Below are 26,469 nucleotides of genomic sequence, written 5' to 3' on the forward strand. Positions count from 1 at the left end.
CATGCATCTAAACATGGATTTACAAATCCCAGGAGCTCCGTATGCTCCTTAAATATGACAGCTGCCTCCTTACATTTGAGTTTCTCTCTAGTCTAGTCTTGGAGCTTGAAAAGTGTCAGTACTTGTACTAGTACCAAGTACAAATTTGGTATCTGTGCATCCCTACTTTCAAGCTCTCATCTGACCAAGGACAAAAGTTTATCTAATGCATTATGGGCTCGGGAGCATATATTTGGCCATAAATTTGGCGTTTCATCAAACCATGAAATCCACCTCATGCACAAGTTGACAGCCAATCCGAACCTCATCCCTAACACTGGACATCCAACTTTCTTAAATTATGAGGCCAAACTTCCATGCAATGAAAATGATCTGACCTTTGCTGTGATGTGTGATTGTACTATTGTAATATTGTACGTAGGCTTTAGAACAACAAATATTGGTTGTGCCAGTTGTAGAGATTTTTTTTAAACTAGCAAATTTACCTTCAGTGGTGTTTAGGTGGGGAAACAATACCACCACAGCTGGAGGACCACTGGTTGGATTAGAATTCATGTCAGGTTTTTAACCGCTGTCTGAGTCTCCATTAGAAAGATTTACCCTCACTTCCTCTCCTGCTGAAAACCATATCACCAGACAGGAAATGAAGGAGAAATCTGCAAGAGCAACACAGACAGAAATAAGAATCTGGCAGGGGTTCTAGCTAGGAATGCACTGATACCGGTTTTTCAGTACCGAGTATCGATAATTTTTTTTTGGGGTACTCGCCGATACCAAATACAGATACCGGTGCCATGTGCCACGGTTACCAGGAAACCGGCCAGCGGATCATGACCGGTGTTCTATTCACTTACCGAGGCTGTCTGGCTTCCTGACCAACCAAGAAGCCAGGAGGCCAGTCATGACGTGCCGCCCGGCTTCCTGATTGGTTAAGAAGTCAGGCTGCCTAGCAACAAGTGAAGCCAGCATCCTAGCCAATAAAGAAGCCGGGAGGCGGGAAAGAAAGCCTGCTCCATGCTCCCTCGGCACTGCCGGTCAGAAGGAGTTATGCCTTTGACCGGAAGTCCTGGTATCGAAGGGAAGTTGCAAGTGAGAGAAATGGGGTATTCCCAAAGAGTGGAGAGCCGAAGTGATCCAGACCTCAGAAATTCAAGATAGTCATATATATTCCCAAGGAGTGTGGAACCCAGAATATGTAGTAAAGAAGAAATATCCCAAAGGGGTACACTCCCTGGGAAAAATATAACACACAAACTAATATCTATAAAAACAGCAAAACGTATTAACAAAGCATATTTAAACACAGATTTTAAATGTTTCGTTAATAGATTTTGCTATTTTTATAGATATTAGTTTGTGTGTTATATCTTTCCCAGGGAGTGTACCCTTTTGGCGGGTATTTCTTCTTTACTATCGAAGGTAAGTATCAGAGCATTTGGACGCGTATTCGCCAAAAATACTCGGTATGGGCACCGATACCAATACTAGTATTGGTGCATCCCTAATTGTAGCCTTACCCTATTCTACTAAAAGAAATGTCTGTCTGTCTTGTGTCTTGCTGTTGGAGAGTTTTCTCTTTTCCTGTCTGGTAAAATGTCAGCAAGACAAGACACAAAGTCCTGTTCTCCATATAACAGCATTTGGGCATAGCAATTTGTCTCCTAGGCATCAACAACTGCATTTTGGGTAGGCAGGGGGATAGTCACCTGTTCCCCAATACCTGGAAATCCTGGGAATTCCTATTATGGTCTAATAGCGAATAAAAACAAGGAACATAAGTGGTTTCCTTATTGTCCCTTCTGTAAAGTGAACCAGTACCTTAGTCTATTATGGGCAAAGTAAAGGTTTATGTTAAAATAATTTTGTAATAAGTCTACATTTTAGACTAGCATGTCTTGCAATTTTGAATACTTTTAAAAGTGTGCCATGAGAAACATTGCTTTTAGTTATATACAAGCTTACAAAACTAACATTTGTATCAAAACTCACTGTAAATTTCCTTTCCTGGTGCCTAAACATGACAGCATACATGTGGTATGCTGTGGTTCTGCCCCCTTCTGGTTCTGCCCCCTTCTCACTCATAGGACTAGTGATGGCTATAAATGTTCCAATTATAAAAAGTACCCTCATTCTTGTAAATAGAATCAAAATTAAATAGTGGGTCAAAGTATGCTACCATGTTTAGGTTCCAAGCAATTAAACATGGTAGTATTGATACAAATTTCCATTTTCCTGGGGCCAACATGGCAGCATACATGTGGTAAATAACTAGTAACATGGTAGAGTATAAGGTAAAGTATAATATTTATTGTGAGGCAGGATGGAAAGAAGCAGCCACTGCTATGGCCACAAAGTCCGCAGATGTCCACACTGCCTGGTTTAAACTGTAATGCACCAGAAATGCATGAAAGGATGATCAAGTGGCAGCAAGAAAGATGATATCTGGAAAAAAGCATGAGAAAGCTGCCCATGATGCTGTCATTCTTCTGGTTGAATGGGCAGTCGGTACTTGAGGTGTGATATTGTCCGTTAGCCCTGTATGTGCTTTGGAACAGCTTGACAATCCAAGATAAGTTTCTTTTTAAAGCTTCCTTGCCCTTGTAAAAAATCCATTGGGCAAACATGACATCTTTCCGATAGCCTAAAAGATTGTTTGGCGCAATGTAGGCTTGGAGGGGCCGAGCCATGTCCAACTTGTGCAGTTCTGAGAATCTGACTGGTCTTTGGAGGAAGAGATAATGCAGTTTTGGTCAATGTCAAAGTTTGAAGGAACTTAAGGAACAAAATGATTAATCGTTTGCAGAACCACCTTATTTGGAAATAAGGTAACATATGGTTGCCCACAAACTAGAGCTTAAATCTCTGAGACTCTACGAGCTGAGAATACTGCTACCAAAAACAGTCCAAGTTCAGATCCAGAATGGAGCAAGATTAAACTGGTGAAAAGGTGGGTTTACCAGGAAGTTTATGAGCAGGGATAAATTGCACAAATTTGTTCTTCTGGGGATGTCCAAGCCTCACTACGGACTTCAAAAAATTAACTACTAGAGGATCCTCTGCCAATCTAGAGTTTGTCATGGTAGAGATCTGTTCTTTAAGGGTGGTTAGACTTGGGCTCAGATCCAGGGCCACTTGGAGAAAGTCCAGCAGTTAAGGGGTCTGTGGATGGATAGAATCAAAGGCTCTACCCGGCGCAAAGCGACAAACTTCTCTCAAACCTTGTGATAAAACACAGTGGTTCATGGCTTTCTGGCTTTGAGCAAGGTAGAGATCACTGTGAACTGATAAGCAACCTAAGGCCGGGAGATTCTGCCTCTCAACTTTCAGGTTATGAGACCTACAGTCAAGGTGTGGATCAAAAACCTGACCCTGAACAAGCATGGCTGGAGATATATATATAGGGTGATCAGAGGGCAAATGCTGAGCGGAACTAGATGCTAGAACCACAGCCAAGATTTTCTACATTCTCTGATAGGGGACGTACTTAGAATGACTAGGGCCTAACAAGGGTTTCCTTTCCTGCAGTTGCTTGGCTCAGATACCTGGAGTTATCCATTTGAAGGACTATCTTCCCCTGAAGATTTGAAGCAAAGGTCCTTCGGCCTCCAAAGCTGCTGTATCAGACTGTTGGAAATTATCCTAGCTTCATTGTAGTGTCACCATTCAGATGGATGCCCCATCCCTGGCATAGGTGGTAAGAATGGTCCTGTGTATCAAACCTAAATGCTGACACCGATGAAGGTTCTTAGGGCTTGTCCAGAATTGTGACCCGAACTGTTGTAAACATTCTTGGGGACATCGACAGGCCAAAAAGGAAGACAGGGTAACTGCAGGTAGAGACTGCCCATTGTAAACTTAAGAATGCCTTTTTAACTTTAATTTGATTCATTTGTTGAAAATCTTCAGGTCCATGACTGACCCCCACCCACTGGATTTCTGAAGCAAAAATAGTAGCCCTACATTTTTCTTATGGAAAAATGGGGCAGACTTTTTGCTGAAATATGGCACTAAGGTACTGCCGAATGGAATTCGCTTTCCCCTGGGGAGTGGGAAGCACAGTAGAAATGAATGAGCAATGGTGTGTGTGTATATGTAGAGAGGAAGGGATTCTTGAATGGCCAGTGATGTCCTTGAGTAGATGTGGTCATGATACAGGGGTCTCCCATACCTGTACCTTTTCCCTGGACAGTAGGACATAAAGTCTTCAGACTTACATAAAGACTGCTACTTACTGGGATGGATACCTGGATCTTCTAAGACAATGATTGTTGATGTCCGTGTTCAGTCTCTTACCAAAGAGTGGCCATCAAAATAAATTTTGCACCAAAAGTGGGGTCTGCCAGCCACTGAGCCCTACGTGTCATGACAGACTGTAACATAATTCTTGCTAAAACTCTCAGAGGATCACTGCCTCCCTTGAAGTTAAAAAAAAATTAAGGTCCTCCAGAGGCTGCACCAGCTGGTTCCTGCTAGCTCCTATTCTAATTGCCGGATATATATTATCCATTTATGTACAAAGGGCCTGGGCCATGAAGTAAGGGTAATATAAAGTGTACAAGCATTGCCTACCAGCTAATTTTCTTTAGGCCTGTGTGTCTTTCTGTCGAGGACATCCTTGAAGGAGAAATAATCCTCCATGGGAAGAGTAGTAATGGATAAAGCTTTGAAAGCCAATGGAAGTAGGGCAGCTTCTTGTCTGCTTTCTTCAATTCCACTTAAAAGTCTTTTCATTCCTGGCATGAATGGGAAAGCTGCATAATGTTTATCTAGCTATGGATAACAGCGGATGGCTTGCTATGGAGAAATCTGAGGCTGTTTTCATTGGATTGCCTCTTTAATTACTGATATACATGGCTCTACTAGGCTGGTCAAATAATGAAGGAGATGCATCTTATTCCATGTTGTCATTTTCCTCCAATACTTCCTCCCCCAATGTGGTCCAAGGCTGGGAGATGGAATTGCCTGATGTGCTGAAACAGTGGTTCTAAACTTGCAGCAGGTGGCAGAGGCACCGCCAGCAGAGGCAATTGTTCTGCCAGACCTGCCATGGATTCTAAGAATACCTGAATACCATTTATGTACAAAGGGCCTGGGCCATGAAGTAAGGGTGATATAAAGTCTACAAGCATTGCCTACCAGCTAATTTTCTTTAGGCCTCTGTCAGTCTTTCTGTCGAGGACATCCTTGAAGGAGAAATAATCCTCCATGGGAAGAGTAACATTCCTGGCTAAGTGCATTACAGAATCTAACTGTAGTAATGGATAAAGCTTTGAAAGCCAATGAAAGTAGGGCAGCTTCTTGTCTGCTTTCTTCAATTCCACTTGAAAGTCTTTTCTGGCATGAATGGGAAAGCTGCATAATGTTTATCTAGCTATGGATAACAGCAGATGGCTTGCTATGGAGAAATCTGAGGCTCTTTTCATTGGATTGCCTCTTTAATTACTGATATACGTGGCTCTACTAGGCTGGTCAAATAATGAAGGAGATACATCTTATTCCATGTTGTCATTTTCCTCCAATACTTCCTCCCCCAATGTGGTCTAAGGCTGGGCAGATGGAATTGCCTGATGTGCTGAAACAGTGGTTCTAAACTTGCAGCAGGTGGCAGAGGCACCGCCAGCAGAGGCAATTGTTCTGCCAGACCTGCCATGGATTCTAAGAATACCTGAATACCATTTATGTACAAAGGGCCTGGGCCATGAAGTAAGGGTGATATAAAGTCTACAAGCATTGCCTACCAGCTAATTTTCTTTAGGCCTCTGTCAGTCTTTCTGTCGAGGACATCCTTGAAGGAGAAATAATCCTCCATGGGAAGAGTAACATTCCTGGCTAAGTGCATTACAGAATCTAACTGTAGTAATGGATAAAGCTTTGAAAGCCAATGAAAGTAGGGCAGCTTCTTGTCTGCTTTCTTCAATTCCACTTGAAAGTCTTTTCTGGCATGAATGGGAAAGCTGCATAATGTTTATCTAGCTATGGATAACAGCAGATGGCTTGCTATGGAGAAATCTGAGGCTCTTTTCATTGGATTGCCTCTTTAATTACTGATATACGTGGCTCTACTAGGCTGGTCAAATAATGAAGGAGATACATCTTATTCCATGTTGTCATTTTCCTCCAATACTTCCTCCCCCAATGTGGTCTAAGGCTGGGCAGATGGAATTGCCTGATGTGCTGAAACAGTGGTTGTAAACTTGCAGCAGGTGGCAGAGGCACCGCCAACAGAGGCAATTGTTCTGCCAGACCTGCCATGGATTCTTAGAATACTTGTTGCATGAAAGACGCAATTTACTTACTTTCAGCATTCTAGTCTCTAGCTGCATCTGCAGAACAGGGGGCACATTAGCTTGACCAGGATGGGATCAGCCCCACAAGCCCAGCCCTTACCAAAAGTTGACCATGAAAAATGTATTTGGGAGGGAGGAATAGACAGAGAAATATTTATCAGGACAGGTATATGAGTGAGACCTAGACAGAAACCTCCAGCAGCAACGTGCCATGCCTAGCCTCCTGACGCACTTTAACCCTCTCACTGACGCTACTATAAGACAGCAGGGCTCTGTAAACACTCATGCTTGCTATAGCAACCAGAAGTTTGTTTGCCACTTGTTTGCCACAAACTTGAAGTTTGTAAAGCCGATTGTTGGCTTTCTACTGGAAGTGATTCGGGTAGCTCTAAAGACACTCAATCACTTTAGCAGGCCCTAGAATAGACCCTAATGTCTCCTTAAAGAAAACCTGTCACTCCAATGTGCTATCACATAGTGGGCTTGTCAGTCTTCTATGTGATAGCAAAAAAAACTGTAAAGAAATTACAGTTAAATAAAATCAATTAAAAAAAAAAAGATCTTTAACAACCACAGTGTGCATGCAATGACATTACAGGCAGGAGGGGCCACAGCCTGAACAAATTGGTGAGACGCATGTGTGTCAGGGACCAAGTAGAGGGAGAGGGAAGTAAAGCAGGAAGAAAGGATGGCTCACAAAACAGGAGACACAAAGGAAAAAAAATAAAAAATAAAAGGCACAGAGGAAGCAGAGTTTGAAAATAGCAACATGCCCAAAAAGATCCACAAAAGGAACTCCCAACCTTATTGGCACAATTAGTAACCCAAGGATTGAGAATTCATCCAGAAGAGGCTGAACCTGGATGGAAGCTACTAACCAGTGGTAACGGAGATAAGATACCTTAGTTCATCAGAATGTTAAGGACAATAGAGAGAATGAGGGTACACTATCACAGAAACATTTATAGTCCTTGCTAGTCTTTTGAGCAGTTACAGGCTGAGGTACTACAACATGTGTGCTGCAATGTTGGCCCCAGTAAAGTATCTTAACAAAAATTAAGGTACGGCAGAAAATGCCTCTAATCTACTTCCATCTTTGCGGACTTGAGGTAAAAGTAAAGAGACAATCACATACGAAAAAAAAAATACTTTCACAGTCTGACTTTTCTCCATAGACCCTAATGGAAAAAGTTATCACCTTGCAAGGCTGCAGGGAGATGGCTTATCCGTTAAATAATCTGTACTGAGAAGCGCATGGAGGCTGCCATTGCTAACCTATTTAAAATAGATTTAAAATTGCCTAGCTGCTTTCGCTTAATATTCTAGCAGTGCTCCTGTTCTGCATTCTTGTTTCAGGGCAGTGATAAAGAAAATACTTAAGACAAAAAAGTGGAGTTGGTGGTCTGAAGTGTGTTAATAAAAGATATTGGGGAACCACATTAAAATAAAATGTAATTACTTATACTGTTTAAGTACGTTAAGCCCGTAAATACTTCTTCCACTGGGTCTGCATGACAGCCAAGGAATTAGTACTTGCAAAAACAGAAGCCAATAGCAGCTTCCATCCTTTCCCAGCACAGGTTTTCTTTAAAATGTATTTCAACTTTTGCAGTCAAATAGGGACAACACCTATTTTATACGTTTCTCACTCACATAGCATAACTATTCATTCATTTTAATTGCTGCTTGCACAATACATGCTCTATTCTGAAAAACAAATTGTGTTCTCTGTACTGTATTTTACTCTGGAATGCAAGGGGGGTTGGGGAAGCTCATGTTAATATAATTAATTCTGTATCTACTCTGCTGACAGACCCTGTTATTAGTTGTAAACTGGATTTCAACATTGTCTATCCTAACAAAGGTTTAAAGAACTACAAGCATTGTCCGTTAATGAGGGGAAGTTTAGTCTGTCCCTGGACTTTCTATGGGGACAGCCAGAGCTTCCTGTGAAATTGAGAGAGACAGGCTTGTGCATAGGCCTGCTACAGACACACTTAAAAAAAGAACTATTTTTGTAATTGTTTTAGGTATGCTGTGTGAATAGGAACACATACTGTGAACAAATATATAGTGTGGTTTTCTCAAATTTGACTGCAAAACAGAAAAAAGGTTTTGTCTATAAACTTCAACCCTTTTGGTGCCATAGACATAAGCTGTAAATAGACTCCTGGCCGCTATAGCAGTTAGGCGTCCATTAACACTCCCTCAGCCAACTGTCAGCTTTGAGGATTTAGATGGCTGTAAAGCTGCCCAATCACTTATACCCCCTTGCAAGTAGTGATTTGCCATTTGCTCTGATGAAGAGGGTTTATCCCTAGAAACGCGTCAGCAAGTTGATTGCTTTGCCTCACATCTTGGTAGTCTGACAGTTCATTCCAATGCTGACCGGTGTCCAGCCGTCTGGATGATTGTTCTGAAAGCTTATGTGACAGACACTGTGAGTTTAACTTAATTCAGTTTTTTAATGGATGAATAAAACAGTCATCTTGTTTTTTTTCTTGCAAGGTCATGAAACAGGATGAGTTTTAAACAGTCAGCAACAACAGCTCCCATATTTCTGTACTCACAGGTTCACTTCAAGCATCTGGATAAAGTGGTGCTATAATACTTCCGACTCCAAAAGAAGGTAGCTAATCAATGTCCAAAAAATAATGCAACACTATCACAATATTCATGCAGTTTACCGCTAATCTGAATTACATATAATCTCTTGCAGTCAGATTAATCAGTCTTTTCATAGGGCTGCTTATGTTGGCAATAAGTCTTTTGTTAGACATGAGATAAGTGTGGGAAAGGCTGTAGTGGGTTCAAAGAGTTGGAGGTTCTGAGAAACTTGAAACGCTTGACTTTCCTTTTTGCAAGCTCAGATTCAGGCCCATTAAAAATATAGGGATATCGGCAACTACCGTATATGATTTAGTACGTGGGGAGCCATATGCAGAATATGCAGACTGACAAAGAAAATCAGAAAGATTCAGAAGGCTTACTTTTATTTTACTTTATTTATATTGCATAGGATATACATTCAACTTTAATATAAAAACTGTACACTAATACTATTTATAAAAATAAAACACCAACTGGGTAGAAAAACCTAGGAAATATAGGTAAAAAACAATGGTCCATCGAGATTGTTTTTTAACTTTGTACACATATTACTTTGGTCTGGAAGCCAAGTATTATCATGGGCCAGATTTAACAACATATGGCACTGATCATTTCTATTATTGTAAATCCTTAGTGGTTTTTTTCACTATATCTTTCCTGCAAGATTTATTTAGATATAACAGTTAATTTTCAAATACTGCATTTTATAAAGTATATTAATATTACAGCACAATCAGACAGATCTATGTGTGAAGACTTTCATCTAGTGTGTATGTAAAATTGCAACTGCTGTACTCCTTAAAGCAAACCTTTACTTATACTGATGTCATTACAGGTTTAGGGAACAAATAGATATATACTGACCCATGTAGGGGGCATTTTTATATATATATTTTTCTCTTTTCTTTCCAGTTGCCTAAAATGGATAGTAATATTTACCAGGCTATACTCTACACGCAAATTTAGACAATGAAAAAAAAAACAATTTTTTGCAGAAACTCCAACATGCATGTCAGTATTACTTCTAGCTTTCCTAAGTGAGCCAAATTGTTTTAAATTGTGTGGTCTTTAAATATTTCAAGTGCTTGAGTATTCAATGCAGATACTGGAACTTGATCACATTTATAAGAACAGGTAATTTGTTTTCCGAAAAGTATCAGGAAATATATATTTTTTTTTAACAAAACCAGTATAAAGAAATCCCAAATGTTAGGTGCTAGATAAATTTCCCAGCCTGGGTATGTGCCCAACAAAAGGCAAAGAACACGTTTAATAGTGCAAAATCTTTGGCGTAGGAATGTTGTTTTAAAATCAAAGTATAGGTTAGGGTACCCAAGCAATTGGCTGATAAAAGCATGTAATGTAAGACATTTCACAACTGGCTATGTATTATTATTAATATCTTCTGAATGTTCATCATACACCTGGTTTTTTCAACCTGTAAAAACATTTCTAATTTACTAAAAGAATAATCATTCTTTTTTCTATGGATGTTAGTTGGACATGCCTGTACAGTATCGTACTGTTGGCCAAATTGTGGAGAGAAGGCTGCAGCTATATGCAGTACTATTCAAGCAAGTTGGAGTACAATCTATGCATTCAAAGTGGTCTTATGAAAAACTGAAGGGAATCAATATATGCCCAATCAGGCAGGCCGTGCACTACATATTTGTAGGGAGGTCTACAGGAGATTGTACAATCAGACAGTGAAACATACTGTACATCTAGGAAAGAAGGATAAAAATCCTAAAAAGGTCAGGTCAAATACTGGGTGCAAATTGTATAACTTATTGTCTGGTAGTCTTTGCATATTATAGAAGATTAATAGAAACATAAAGGGCTAAAGGAGAAACAAGAAAAACACATTACGTTAGCCGCCTTATTAATTGCATTCTAGTTTCATCAGTGACATCCTCTAAAGCCACTACTGTTGGGGGTTTGCAAGAAATAGTCATTATGCCACAGAAGTCAGTAAGTTCTGCCTGACATTTCAGAATCCCAGACTTAAGTCTGCTCTGCTGGGTAGGATCCTTTTTAAGCTTTTTCATCTCTGGAACTGAAAACCCTATAAGTTTTATAAGGACATCATTACTGATTTCAACATCCATGTAACCAGTTCCATCAGATATTTTAGCCTTTACACTCCAAAAGCCACTGCTGCTTGTGAGATTTCCTATAAGAGTTACAATAAAGGCCTTTAGCTTTATCTGTTGGATTGTACCACTTTTGTCATCAACGAAAACAGACAAATAAGTGAACGGAGGACTATCCAGATCAATGGACACAGACCGACTGGTAGATGGCACATTTGGAGTGATAGCTGTAGGAGTAAATCTTTCTGTAGAGACATTCTGATTTCTATTTATTGTCTCTGTCTGATTCATAGATATCTCCTCCAATTCTCTCTGTATTTCTTCCTCCAAAAATAAATCATCATCTAAATCATATACTTCCTCAAAATCATCTCTTACAATCACCTGATTAGTTTCATTAGAAGCTGGAATGTGGGACTGTCTTGTTCTTGGCATATGTAATTCCCGGTCCAGCTGTGGAACACTTGCGCTGTAACTTGAACTATCGCTTCTACTATGATACCCACTTTCAGGAACTGTGTTGTTGTTGAGTGTTAATTCATCATTCTCATTCAGGCTTGCTAACAAATCTTCATCTGATAAACCTAGTGCTTGCTCTATTGCATCCTGCTGCCTTACTGCACTCTGACCTTCCCCGGTTGTCCTCTGTGGCAGTGTGTTTTCCTCTATTCCAATAAGTCTTGAAATAACTTTTACTTGTGAATTCTCCTCTAAAAGAGCTTCCACTTCTCCACCAAGCACTTTCACATTCTCTGGTTTAAGCAACAGGACACCCAGACGACAATTAATAGTACCCTGTAGCAAAATTTTGGTGCCTGGTGATAGTCCAACATGAAGAGCTGGTACAGACTGGTATTCCATCCCTTGAACATTTTGTGTTCCATCAGACAGCTGCAGCATGAGCATTCGGGATGGTTTTGCTTCCCATGGCTGCTGTGTTACTTGTGTTTTGGCAGTAACTTGGTCGTTTCCATTGCCTCGTCCTCTTAAATTTTGAAGCTGTGAATATGCAGGTAGGCTGACATCAACTAATGAGTCTATCTGTATGGCATAAAAACCATTCAGTTCAAATTTTAGAGAATTCAAGATACCAGCTGGTAACACTGGGAAATCTAAATCTCTTAAATCTGCAAGAAGCCATTGCTCAAAAACTTGTTTATTAATTTCAGCCTGAGATAATGAAGAACCACTGTATTCTTCCAAAATCCAATTAATGCAAGCTTCTAACCAAGGATCTGGAACTTTAACATGCCAAGTAGACGAGAGCCATGTTTTTACTCGAAAAGCATATGTACTCATTTTTGTTCAAAACCTGGAAAAAGAAAACAAGACAGTGTTAAAACGTCCTAGTTTAACATATCAGGAATAGTGATAAGAGGATCAATTTGCAAATTAGGTAGACTAAATTTTTCTTTGATATACCTAAATATATTAATGCAGACTTATTCAATTCAGGAATCATATTTATTTGACAACTGCTTTTGGTGGTGTACCATGCAAAACAGAGGTATTATGTAGTCATCTCATGTTATACCCCATACATCCAAATTACCAACAAGCTAGACTGTCAGTTATTGTACCCCATCAAATTTACTGTGAAGTTACATCCAAAAACAAAGTTGTTTTTTTTTTGTGTGTCTATGTTATATAGAGGGTGGCATTGTATATAGAGGGTGGCAATGTATATAGAGGGTGGCAATGTATATAGAGGGTGGCAAAGTGGTTAGAGAGGGGGCAATGTGTATAGAGAGAGGGGCAATGTGTATAGAGAGGGGAGCAATGTGTATAGAGAGGGGGGCAATCTGAGGCACTGAAGACAGCCCTGCAGGCACATCATGGGGCCTCGGACAGCAGTGAGGACCCAGCAAACACATAGGAAACAAGGGAAGACAGAATACCAGCCAGAAGAAGTAGGGGTAAATAATTCATTAAAATAATTATTATTTGTAGCCTAATGTTGTATAAAGTACTGTTGCAGCAATGCAGAATGACACCCTCTATAGAGGACTACAAATCTCAGCAGTACTTTATACAGAAATGCTATTGTTATATAAAGTATTGCTGGGATGTGTAGTCCTCTATAGCCTGTGCCATTCTGCACTGCTGTAAATATTAGGGCTGCACCGATATATCGGCCGCCAAAAGATATCGGCACTTTTGGCTTAATGTCGAAAGTGCCATTTTTCTGCTGATACATCGGCGCATCCCTGCTTTCTTTCCTCCCAGCTGGGCGTTGCTCTGTGACCCAGCGGGGAGAAGAGAAAGTGACAGCCGGCCGAGCGCTGCGGGAGGAGAGCGCTGTGTTTGTGTTTTTTTTGGGGGGGGGGGGGGCAAAAAAAAATCTTGCACCAGGGCCTTTTGTTCCTTAGGTCCGCCACTGAGTACAAGTAGAAGTGGTGGCGCACCTTCATGCCGAAGGCTTTTCAGACAAGTTAGCCCTACAGGCTGAATGGGAGTTAGACTCTGAAGGCCTATGATTACCTGATGCTAAAGTAGCTGAAGGAGGAAGATGGTATTCCTCCAGCTCTTCTGCAGACCTCCTGCATTGAGGCAGGAGAATACTCTGGCCACCCACGGTATTGCTAATCATGGTGTCAACTATGCTGCCTGTGCATCTGTACATCAAATCCCATGTGAGACGCACACAAAAAAACCCCCAAAAAACACACACATTTACCCTGGGTAGCTTTTTTCTTCTTGACTGGGAAAGCTTTCTTTTTATCAGCTGTGTGGCCCAGGACTGCCTGAGAATCAGGTACAACAAGGAGATCAACTGAAAAAGGATTTCACACTTTGGAAGCAGAATCACTGGTCAACGTTTTTACGCAGAGACTAGAGCTGCAGCTAACGATTATTTTCAAAATCGATTAGTTAGCCGATTATTAGGTTCGATTAATCGGTTAATCGGATAAACAATAAAATAAAGTTTAAAAAATGGCTCCAGTGATAGGACTACTAGTTTGTATTGAGGTTGTAGTCCATCACAGGAGCAAGCTTGGAGCGGTGGAAGTAAAAAAGAAAAAAGATAGTGTGGTGTGCAATATAGTGAAACGGAAAGTGTAAAAATATACAGCAATGAATGCAGAATGGCACCGGCTATAGAGGACTACAAAACCCAGCAAAAGCACATTATACAGCGCAATGCAGAATACCGCCAGACTTAGTTAATGTAGTGGATCTAGGAGAGATTCTGCCAACACATCAGCAATTCAGCCCACTGACTTCATAAGAGTAGAAAATGGTTCTAAAATGTCTTCCTTTGAAGTTCCTGCATCAATACGAGATTTTACTCGGCCTAACCATTATTCTAGGTTTGTGGCAACACAAGTGATTGCAAGGGCAATGTTGATTCCCAGGACTTCTGAATCTATCCTTTTGTCCATGGCATCCTTCAACCTATCCATGTCCTCAAAGGCTAGTTCTGTGTTTAAAAGATACCTAGAAAAAGGTCATATCTAGTTTAGGTACCTTAATCCATTAAAAGTAGAATCGTCTTTAAAAGGGATCCTTCTTTTGAGGATTTATCAAAACTAGAGCAGAATAATCTGGAGCAGTAGAATGTGGAGCAGTTGCCTATGGCAACCCATCAGCTTATCTCTTCAGTTTGTATAGTTAAGATTTGAAAATGAAAGAAAGAAGCTGATTGGTTGCCATGCACAGCTACTCCAGATTTTGTCTGCTTCAGTTTTGATAAATTCCCCTCATTAAGTATTATGGGTTCATTTGTAGACGGAGGTTAAGAGTTCATTTTAAGGGGGTACGTTTTTGGACTTCAGCAAGTTAAATGTCAAAGTATGTGGAGGACTGGTTCATTTACCACTTAGATCTGGGTATCAGCACCAAAACCTAACATAGCTAGCAAGTCTGCAAATAACTAAAGGAGAACTGAAGTCCACATTGTGGTAAGAGGGATTTAGCCATAACATGCAAGTATGCACAGCATATGGGCACATTATGTCAGACTTGTGACGGCTGCACGTCCCCTCACTGCTTTATCTGCAGCGCTTCTTCTCCCGGACTTACTCTGGGTCAGAAGTCCTCAGTTGCCTCGCCTTGACTGGCTGGCTGGCTAGAATGACTTTAATGCGGGAGCTTCATCCTCCTGGTACCTAATCCAGGCCTCTTACAGAGGCGGGGATCATACAATAGGTTGTGCATGCACGGCTGCCGTGTACAATTTTAAAAAAAAAAAAACAGCTGCTAGCAGGCAGGGGGAGACATTTTTTTGAAGAACAGACGTATATGGATATATTTATAAAGGTTTTTACATAGGAGTCGCACAGCTCATGCACAGCTCATGCCCATCATTTACACATTTTTCTAATTGGATCTAATTAGTAAATGTGTGAATCCTAGGTGAAAGTTGAGTTACACCTGCGTGAAAAAAATAATAATTGTATGGACCCTGAAGAATCTCTTCCACCATAAACACCCACTGTTGGCAATTTTACAAGTTCTGCTTTAAGATGAACAGCAGCAGTATTTTTGTCAAAACACCAAAATCATTTTCTGCATCAGCCGAAATCAAAGCAAGCACATGGCATAAGGCCCCTTTTAAAACATATTACTTTAGCATCCAAAATAGGTGAACACATACGCTAACTGTATAGAACTATGTTAATGCTATTTTCACTTTAAATATATGTTTAAAATACAGTATTTTGTAGGTCACAAAATATTTTGAAAGTTTTATGACCAAATGCATAACTTTCAGTATTTCAAATATGAACCTCAAGGGTAAAATTCAATGCACATATCTAACCTGTCTTGCAACTTTGAAGTCAACACCTTCCCTCAAGTGCTCAAACAACACTAGAACAACGCCTTTGTAACATGAAACACTAAGAAAACCAAGTGGCCTACCTATAAAGACTGAAATTAATATTTCTACATTTATGTATTGCCAATAACATTTCTAACAGTTTGATCTACTTATAAATATGCTCCGGTCAATTTCTCAACTTAGTTACACACCTCTGCCAAACTGTACAGTCAGGATAAGCGTTCTACCACTTACTGGATTGTTTTTCTGATACATGGAGAAAGGTGATCATGCTAATTCTGAAAGCACTGCATTGCAGTCTTTTAAACAAAAAAAGTAAGTGTGCCAGCAGTCTGGCTGTGCATGTGTCTAAACATATGAATTTGAGCTGCGTATTTAGCAGTCTGCCTAGAGTTACACTTTAGAAGACTGACATCAAAAAATGATTGTAATCATGTTTAACACATGTGATAATAGTCCTCAGTATTTTTCTGTCTTTGACATGCCTTTGTTTCTACATGCAGGACAAATTGTCTAGAGAGAGTGACAAACTATACCACCAGTAGTGCTTACAACAGTTAAAATACAGTTCTGTTTGAAGAATGTTGCTTAGGCAACCCTGGCAGTAACAGTTTATCCCATACCCTGTCCCATCAATAATTGTTGGACGGCTTGGCCTGCATGTAAATAAAAAGACAAGTATAAGCAAATGTGCGTGAAATAAAAAAGGGATTAAGACAGAATACTAACATTCCATTTTTAAGGCCTGGTTCACACAGCTGCACTACATTCATGCACACTGGTGTGCTGTGCTTCATTGTTAATGGCACCCCAAACACGCCTTGCCAATGAAAGTGCATTGCAGCTCACTACAAAAAACAACAAATAAAAATGCATGCACCTATTTTGGCGTGATCGACAGACTTTTCAAATGTATATTCTGCCCTTAGGGCCGGGTTCACACCGCAAAGTCCACGTTCAGCCTCTGGAACATACTGGAATGCAAACAGGCCGGCTCGCTGCGTTTAGGGGCCGGAGAATGCTTGGCGGTGCATTGAAGTCAACGGCACAGCAGCCACACCCCCCGCTCACAGTGTGATCGCCCGCAACCAGAACGCAGGCACATTGGTGCCTGCGTCCTGTTCCAGTGCAATCTGCAAAAATAGTGCTCTAGTCCAGTCCTTGCAGTATTTTTGCAGATCGCACTAGACCAGCATTCCGGGTGCGAGTGACCTGCATTCCGGGTGCGGGCGATCGCACTGTGGGCGGGGGGGCATGGCTGCGGTGCCATTGACTTCAATGCACCGCCACACCCCCTACCACCCCTGAAGGTAGGCACCCGGCCTGTCTTGCGTTCCAGTGGCCGAACGCTCTGGAACGCGGACTTTGTGGTGTGAACCGGCCCTCACAAACACAATTAACAAGTGACATAACACACTTCAACAGTGTAAACCCAGCCTAACTGCATGCAGACATTAAAAACACGGGTGGGGGGATTGGTCAAACCTGGAGCATGGCTGAACAAACTGAAGATAGAAGCCGATTGGTTGCCACGGACAGCTGCTCCAAATTCTGTCTGCTCCAATTTGATAAATTACCACAAACATGTATCATGACAGTTGTGCTTTAATTTCACAAGAGACAGGAAATGACTAGCATTACTGCTAGACCCCAAAGTGACTACTACCACAGCATTACCGCTACAGCTAGGGAACACACATCGTCTGATCATATGTTAGACCAGGGCTGGAAAGGTCCCAGTCGGCAGGTCACCATGGTGACTAAAGTAATCTGGTCACTGAAATCTTTATTTGTAGTCTTAATGACTGCCGTTTTTTCAGTCACCACTAGGTGGTGTCGAGGAGAAAAAAAAACAGCCGAATAACATCAAGAGTATGACCATCCTGATTGGTCAGCTTCTGAATCTGTGCTTAAGGGCCTGTTCACATGATATCAGGTCCTGATCAGGTCCGGATCTGCAGACGTGGTGCTACTGATGCAGTGCGTTTTGGCAGCGTTTTTTGATGTGTTCCAGTTTTTAAAAAAAAATTTTTTTTTTTTTTTTGCTGTCAATGTTACCTGCAGTGCGTTTTTTACGCGTTTTGCGTTTCCGGTCCATTTCCTGACCGGACAAAATGTGACGCAGTATTTTTTCTGTCGTAACCTGAATGGACTGCGCACGTGAGAACTGTAGCCCATAAAACACATAGGGATACATTGGGATGCATTTTTAGTGCAGGAGCGTACGGATCAGGTCAGCACAGAAAACGGACGTCGTGTGAACAGGGCCTAATACGCCGTAATGTTCAGTGTCAGGTCTGGTGCTTTATATTCTACTCTCTGTAATATCCTGCATCAGGTCCAGTGCATGCCTAATAAGCTGCAACGATTAGTATTGGCTTTATTCCTCCTTATAAGCTGCGATACTCAGCATCAGGTCCAATGCCTTATACACCATAATATTCAGGGTCAGGCCCAGTACTTTCTAGTTTCCTGGGAGCAGGCTGACCTGTACCCCACACTCTTCATTGGCTGGACCAGTGCTTTTATAATCACCAGTGCCAAGACCAAAACTTCCCAGTGTGTCCGGACTTCAGGCTGATTTACTGACACATCTACACACATATACTTTAATGGGTATCGATAAAATCGAGCTGGAGAATACTGGTTACAAAGGCGAATGACTGTATTTTACTGCCTAACTTTTTCGGCCACAGAAATCTGTCCAGGCCTGTGTTAGACCACAGCCAGCTACTTACCTTGCTCCTTGCTTTAAAACAATCATGTTACTGATAAATATAACCCTTTTGTTCTCACACACTGTAAAATAGAAAAGAGTAATAAGATGCTGACAGGCAGACTGTGGCATGACTTAGACCAGAACAGTTTGAGCCCGGATCAAAAAGAAGCATCCCAATGTATCCCCTATTGTATTTCTGGGCTCTGTTCACACAAGCGCAGACTGTTCCGGACCAGACAAAAAGCAAAAAATACTGCTTGTCTCATTTTCTCTAGTCTGGAATGCATGGAAACTAGAGGTGCACCGAAATGGAAATTTTGAAACCGAAATAAAAAAAAATGTTAGGCCGAAACCAAAAATGTTTTGTATTTTAATTTTTTTTAATATTTCATTTTTTTATAAACTTTTTAATTTTTTTATTTATTTTCATTTATTAATTCATTTTTTATTAAATATTTTTATTTTTTACTTTACTTTTAGGGGCTTTGGGGAAATATTAGGGGTCTAAACAGACCCCTGATATTTCCCTTTTAAAATAGAAAAAGAGATTGAGAACACAGAGTCCTCAATCTCTTTTTCTGTGTCCCCTGTTATCAATGAACAGGAATCCACTATGAGTCTTCCTGTTCATTGATAACATGGTTTGTTTACTATAACTACAATTATGAATGGGGGTGATGTAGATCACTTCCCATTCATTCATAATTGAGGATATAGTTAACATACCATGTCCTCAATTATGTACACACACTCAGCGATCACTGATCACTGAGTGTATGTACCTTGCTTTTCTCTCTGACACGCTGTCACAGGAGGCTGATCGAGCAGTGTAGGGAGGAAAGCCCAGCCTCCTGTGACAGCGCTGTCTCCGCCCCTACACCGCTCTGCCGGACTGTGATAGGCGGCAGAGCGGTGTGGGAGGAGACGCCGGCCGCTCACAGCGCTCTCCACCGCAGCGCTCGGCCGGCTGTCACTTTCTTTTCTCCCCGCTGGAACAGCGCCCAGCGGGGAGAAAAGAAACCAGGGATGCACCGATGTATCGGCCGAAACATGGCTCTTTCGGCATTATGCCAAAAGTGCCATTTTCGGCCGATATATGGGTGCATCCCTAATGGAAACATATCAAAAATGCATGCAAACGCACTGGAACCCACCTGAAAGCCCATTTTGAGCTTCAAAAAAAAAGAAAGAAACAAACGCTCAAAAACACAATGCACCGCGTTGCAGATCTGGTCCGGGAAAATGGTGTGAACCTGGCGCCAGAGATATCCTACTACCCTCTCTCCCTCCATAGGCATAAAAATGCATGCTTGGGTGATCCAAGCATGCATATTTATGTACAAATCTTTGTAAGGCAAATCATGCTAGTTTGCCACCTCAACCTTAACATAGGGCAACTTTAGATGTAAATGTGCAAATCCCATAAAGCTACAAGACTAAAAAAATGTCTACAAGCTATTATCTGCTGATTGCACATTTGGGGTCCATTTACACTTCTGCACTTCAAATGCACCCACTGCTGTCTACACCTAAACAGCATAGAGAGTTCCATACTATTGTTTCAATTGTATTGTACTCATCACTATGTTTTGTGCTGTGTTTTGAAAACAAAATCTTACACGTGGTTGTTTAGTTGGAGTTTCTAGTAACCACATTTTCCAGAGGAAAAAAAGTTTACTGCATGCAAAAAGTAAGAAGGGTTTTCCCCTATAAAATACACACAATAGCACACTCTGGGAGTGTGTAAGATATTTAAAAAAAATGTAATAGTGAATTAAACCACAAACCCTTCCTAGCCCCACCCAATCCCTGCTTCACTTTATAGTCTACACACCCCTATAAAAATGTCAGGTTTTTAAAATGTAAAACAAAAAAACAGGCCAAGATACATCACTTCAGATTTTTTTTCCCCATATTGTGACCTATAATCTGTACAATTCAATGAAATATACATTGAAATTGTGTAGGGGGGAAACAAATACAACATTGTGGCTGCATACGTATATATAGCAGCTTTTAATTAGGGATGTGGCTGTGTTCAGAATTAATTACATTCAAACTGATGTTAAATCGTAGTCAGTGCACACCCGCCATCAATTAAAGTGACTGATTAAGCCCATAGAAAGTTCAGCTGTTCTTGTAGGATTTTTCTGACATTAAAGCTGGCCATACACCTTACAACCATCACACGACTTTAAGTGGCCATACACTTTACAACCATGGTTGTAAAGTAATTTCAAAAACGTACGCTCTGCCCATCTTGGACAGGCAGATCGGGCTTGCGATGACCGCAATGCTGAGCGGGTAGTGTGCGCGTGCGCACACCGGCCCGTTCGGCATTGGTCTCCCGAGCATGCTAAAAGCCAGCTGAAAATCATACGATTCTTGGCGGGTTTTCTAGCATGCTCCTTAGACAAAAGACGTGCGACCGTACAGTAGAAACGGTTGCACGTCTTCATTCACACTGCACGATTCTCGTACGATCGCGGGATTTCCCGCGATTCTCGTACGAGAATCGTGCAGTGTATGGGCACCTTTACATTGTGCGATGGTTGTAAGGTCATTAAAATTTTATACGATCTGCCCATCGTGAACAGGCAGATCGTACTTGCGATCATCGCAAGCCCTCCCCGCTGAGGGGAGGGCTTCCGATGATTGCAGTGCTGAGCGGGCAGTGTGCGCTTGCACACCGGTCCGTTCTGCATTCGTTTTCCGAGCACGCCACTGACCCGCTGAAAATCATACATGCTCCAAGACAAAAGACATGCGACCATACAGTAGAAACGGTCGCACCCCTCCCATACACCTGCAGATTATCGTACAATCGCAGGATCACCCGCAATTATCGTACGATAATCGGCAGGTGTATGGCCACCTTTTTGGCGCCGTTCACACAGCACAATCCGTATGCCCCCCACCCCCCGAACTGCTCCCTAACCCTTTTTTGCTCTGCTGATCAGTGAGGATTCCATACAGCTCTGAAACGCAATTAAAAACGCTTAAAAGCTCCCATTCGAAATCAGCGCGGAAATCGCACAGATACCCAGCCGCCGTGGTGTGAATGGGCTCTTAAGGTGGCCATACACCTATTGATTTTCAATCAGAAATTTTTGTTGTTGCCAAGAACCCTCTTTCAATTCTAGCTCAAATAGCCCATCCAGCACAGACCAATGTCGATTTCGATTATCGTTTGTCAGCAATACTAACTGGCCGAATGTCGTAGATTTTCGTTTGCGTATGTGGTGTTCATCTTGCGATTTTTGTGGATCAAAAACGCCACTAATCCATCGATTTTCATTAATTTCTTAAAGCGTTTTCTAGTCTGCCCGATAGAGGAAATTCGGCCAGTAATTGCGACTGTGCAATTCCCATTAACTTGCCGATTACCGGACGAAACCACGTTCACGGCACCTTAATTCACACTATGGCCAGATCCAGACCAGAACATTTTTTTTTTCTGGTCCAAAAATACATTCCCCATTCCTTCCTATGGTAAAAAAGTGAGGCTAGTTCACACCACTGCGTTCAGTTCCAGAACTGCATGCACTATTTTATCTGGTCTGAAACACACCAAAACGCCTGTAAACACATGCAAACACACTAGAACCCACTAGAAAGTCAATTGAGTAAAAAAAAAAAAATGCACCGGAATGCATTAAAAACGCTCTGCACCGCGTCGGGAAATGTTGTGAATGGGCCCTTATTGACTCAGTTGCCTCTTACAGCAAAAGTAGTAGTAGTTTTCAGGAGTCCCTCCAGCGCTGGTGCCGGTCTGTGATCCAGCACTGAATGCTGTGTCTTCTGTGTCCCACAGTGTCTGTGCAAGTGCACGCCCCAGGGTGCGTGCATTGACTTACCCTGTGCCTCTCCTCATCTCCTGGCCGAAGATCTCTACTGCACATGCGCCTGCCCGAGAATGTTCAGAACTTCAGACGGAAGCAAGCAGCAGGGAGACATGTAAGTTTTAACCTTTTTGGTAACTTTTTTTTTTCCTTTAATGTTTTTGCATATATCTACTGCTTGCTAGCAATGGATACATGCAAAAAAACTTGAGGATTTAATTATACTTTAAAGAGGAACTCCAGGAAATGAGAAATGTAACCCCTGCAGTGTGGCTACCCCCACACTGCAAGGGCTAGGTGCTTGTTTTGCTCTAGGGACTAAAATAAAGAATTACTAACTTGATCCTCAGTCCCATCTGGCTGCTAGACTGGTCCCCACAGCTTCTTCTCCCTGGGCTCTGGCAGTCGAAGGACAACGTCTAATGCAGGTACATTAGACGTGAGGACGCCGAGGGACATTCCACTGCCAGAACAGAGAAGGGAGAGTATATCTTTTGTAATCTAGCCTCTAGAGAAAATCAAGCAGTTTACCGTTGCAGTGGGGGGGGCACTGCAGGGGTTACTTTTTACAATCCCTGGAGTTCCCCTTTAAAGCCATTTGATCAGAATGATCATATTTTCTCAGTAACGTTTCCTATAAGCAGGGATGTTAAATACCATTTCACATTCAATGCTAACAACACTTAGAAAATGCATCCAAATCAATGTCAACAAGAACTGACCATTACACACATGTATTTCTTATAGATTAAAAACAAGACAACAGAAGGGCAACAGTTCAGTGTCAGTTTCCTCGCATCACCTTTCAACATCTCGTGGAGTCACGAGGCCGCCCAACGAAGTCATCTCGGTAAATAACTCATGTGCTTACAAGAGGCCTACATAACCTAATGGAAAAAAACAGTATGCATGTCAATGATTGCCCATGTCCAAGTAATGTGTAACTGTAATAAATCCTGAAGGGAAATAGATGACCAATAATGCCCAGCAAGTAAATTGTGTTATCTTCCCATAGTATATGTTTACCCTCAGGAATAGCATTACAACAGACCTGTAACATGAATGGGAATCTGTGCACGATGTCTGCAGCCAAACTAGGCTCTACCAAGACAGTAATTAGTGTGGTAGTCACTGGCCGGACAAAGTGTTACGCAAAATCTGAACAAAGCTTTGTGAACAAACCAGTGAGATGCGCATCTCAAAGATTTGTTTGTTGTCGGCAAGGCAGCATGAAGCTGAAAGGCAAGTCACAAAAAAAGTAAACAAGAGATGCATGACAAATTACAATACCCATGTTTACCAATACAACCGGAATATCCTTGCATCAATTTGCACCCTAAATTACGTAAGCAAAAGAAATCTTTCAATGTCTTAGGAGAAATTAAAACCTTTATAATGCAGACGAAAAGTATTTAAATACAATTTAGATGATACAACTTTTACAAGAACTTATTCAGAGAGGACATTTTAGTCACAGTTCAACCAGAAATTACATTTTCTTTCACTAGGCAAAAAAAAAAAAAAGCCTACTGAACTCTGGGTGCTGTAAGAAACATGTTTTCCATGCTTTATAAACCAGTCCCATTGTGCAACCTGCAGTATGGTGCTGTTTCCATAGCAACTAGACATCAGCTTTTAGCAGTGGTTGGTCAAATGAAAGCCAATATCTAGCTAGCTTCTCTGGGTTACTGCACACAAATGCTTTTTGTAACGCTATAAAAGCCTTAAGCGGACAAATCATTTATAGATCCACTAAAAAACAAAAAATGCCTATGCAGTGTTTTTATAGTGCAGCATTCCTGCCAGGATTGCAGTGTTTATAAGCTCTCCAGATTCATCAAACTGCACCAGCTTTTTATTCTATTTTGTTTTTCTTGTTTATGGACATTTCGTCATTGATTCACAATGTGTTAAAGTACTACCTGCAAAATTATTGAACTCCTAAAAAAACCACTTACAAGTACCACCAAGCATAATGAGAATGATTAGACAGCTACAGATCGTAACAAAGACCAATGCTATTTATTAAAAATACTGTAAAGGTATAGCAGAGCTGGACAAATCCAAGGAGCCGGTAGCCAATGGCGACCAACTTTGGAGGTTCTCTCTAGTTGCTGCCAATGGAGCCGGTTCCTAAAAAGAAGCCCAACTGGCTTCTAGATCGGACAGATGGCCCCTGAATTCCATATTAATTTGTCCACCCTTGATGGCCTATCTCAACTAGGGTCCCATGGAACCCTACGGCTCCTCCATTGGTTTCTAGGGGATCCTTGAGCAATTTCTGCCTCTCAGATAAGTAACAACTGGCACCAATCATCCTTTTAGTTCACTGTAAAGGGGGCATTCTTCTCACTGAACACCAAGGTTAGGGGCATTCTTCTCACTGACCACCAACGTTAGGGGCATTCTTCTCACTGACCACCAACGTTAGGGGCATTCTTCTTACTGACCACCAATGTTAGGGGCATTCTTCTCACCGACCACCGTTAGGGGCATCCTTCTCACTGACCACCAACATTAGGGACAACCTTCTCACTGACCACCAACATTAGGGACATTCTTCTCACTGACCACCAACGTTAGGGACATTCTTCTTACTAACGTAAGTAAACACTACAGTTTTCTCTGTCTGTATTTCTTTTCAGGCTATCATAATTTGCCTCATTACTATATTATCATTGTTATAAATAAAAATATTTTTAGAATAGAGCAGCCCACGTTATTTTATCTCTTTTTATAGCCCAACGTATTGTTCAAGCCAATGCATCCTGATCTGTAGATATAATTATCAGTTTCCTCTCAGACATGAAAATTATTTTTAGGTTTCCCCTGTGTTAAAAAGGTGCTAAATCTAGATATAGCTTTGCATAAGAACCTTAGTACACAAAAAAACCATATGTGGTGAAATAATTGAATGTAATAAACATAGTGAATATTCAATTTTCTTCTCTTTCACAGGTTTATTTACCAATGCACAATATGCAGTGCAATGGATGCCTTGTGCCTTTTTGTGCATATGCAAATTCTTGCATTGTACCTCACAAATGTCTACAAATTCTGTGAAACAGTGATTATAAAATACTGATGTGTGGGAGGCATAATAAAGATGGAATGTTTAATGCAACAATTTATCCTAGATTACAATATGATTAAATGTCAAGTCAACAATGCCTCTTTTAAGGAAATTACTTTCCAGTCACATCTGAAACCCTTTTTGGTCACATTTACAAGGCTTCCTGAACAACTACGCTGTTGCTACGAGTCAACACCTGGTAAAACAGTTGTTTTTCCCCTATTAAAACATTGAGGGGGAATTTATCAAAACTGGAGCAGCTGTGCATGGCAACCAATCAGCTTATCTCTTCAGTTTGCTCAGTTAAGATTTGAAAATGAGGGAGAAGCTGATTGGTTGCCATGCACTACTAGATTGTAAGAAACAGAAAAGAAGGGTCTGAAGCGCAACTGCCCTTGGGGTTGGACAGGTGAAAAAAATGTTTATGAAAAAATAAAAAAAAATTACTGCTACCCTGGCTTGATAAAGAAGACGAGAGCTTCGAAACGCGTTGCCAAGACTACCGAAATTACGCTAAGACCACCGTAACCACCACAAGCATTCTATCCTATCCAAGCCTAGACCAGCAAGATTGCTGTCGCTCGGCGGCGCCTGCGCTCTGCGTCACTCTTTTCAACCCCGCACAGAGAGCCACTGCGCTCTCTCTCCCTCCAACATAACACTCGTTTGGCGTTCCCCACCCGCCAACGAACCGGACCCCTGCAAACAGTGGATGGGACCGACAACCATCATTCACCATCCAACCAGACGCTCCAGCCCCGCCAGCACAGCGTGAGGGACGGACCCACACCGGAGATTTCTCAACCCAGCAGGCCAGCAGCAGGTTTTACATACAGGCACCCGACGGAATCGCACCCCGGCTCTGCATTTGAAGACCCTGCACCCAACCCCAGAGGAGACCGCCGGACACTGCCTCCAACAGGGACCCCCATCGCCGATGACCACACTTCCTGAAGAATCTCGTGGTGAGTTGATTTATGCACCACACACCGTTTAAACTTTCCTCCACCTCATTTGCATTTTTTGGTTTTCTTTGTTTTTGTTTTTTATTTCTCTCCCTCC

General features: G+C 41.5%; 1 protein-coding gene across 1 annotated transcript in view; it reads right to left on the bottom strand.

Moving 5' to 3' along the window:
• Positions 1-10,762: 10,762 nt before the first annotated feature.
• RMI1 (RecQ mediated genome instability 1) overlaps positions 10,763-26,469 on the bottom strand; it is a 27,436-nt gene continuing 11,729 nt past the window's right edge. The window contains exon 2 of the mRNA XM_018561628.1: positions 10,763-12,302. Coding sequence (XP_018417130.1) covers positions 10,763-12,289 — 1,527 coding nt within the window. The 5' untranslated portion in view covers positions 12,290-12,302. The remainder of the gene's footprint in view (positions 12,303-26,469) is intronic.

The sequence above is a fragment of the Nanorana parkeri genome, unplaced genomic scaffold, assembly GCF_000935625.1.
Source record: "Nanorana parkeri isolate BGI_ZX_2015 unplaced genomic scaffold, ASM93562v1 scaffold535, whole genome shotgun sequence".
NCBI lineage: Eukaryota > Metazoa > Chordata > Amphibia > Anura > Dicroglossidae > Nanorana > Nanorana parkeri.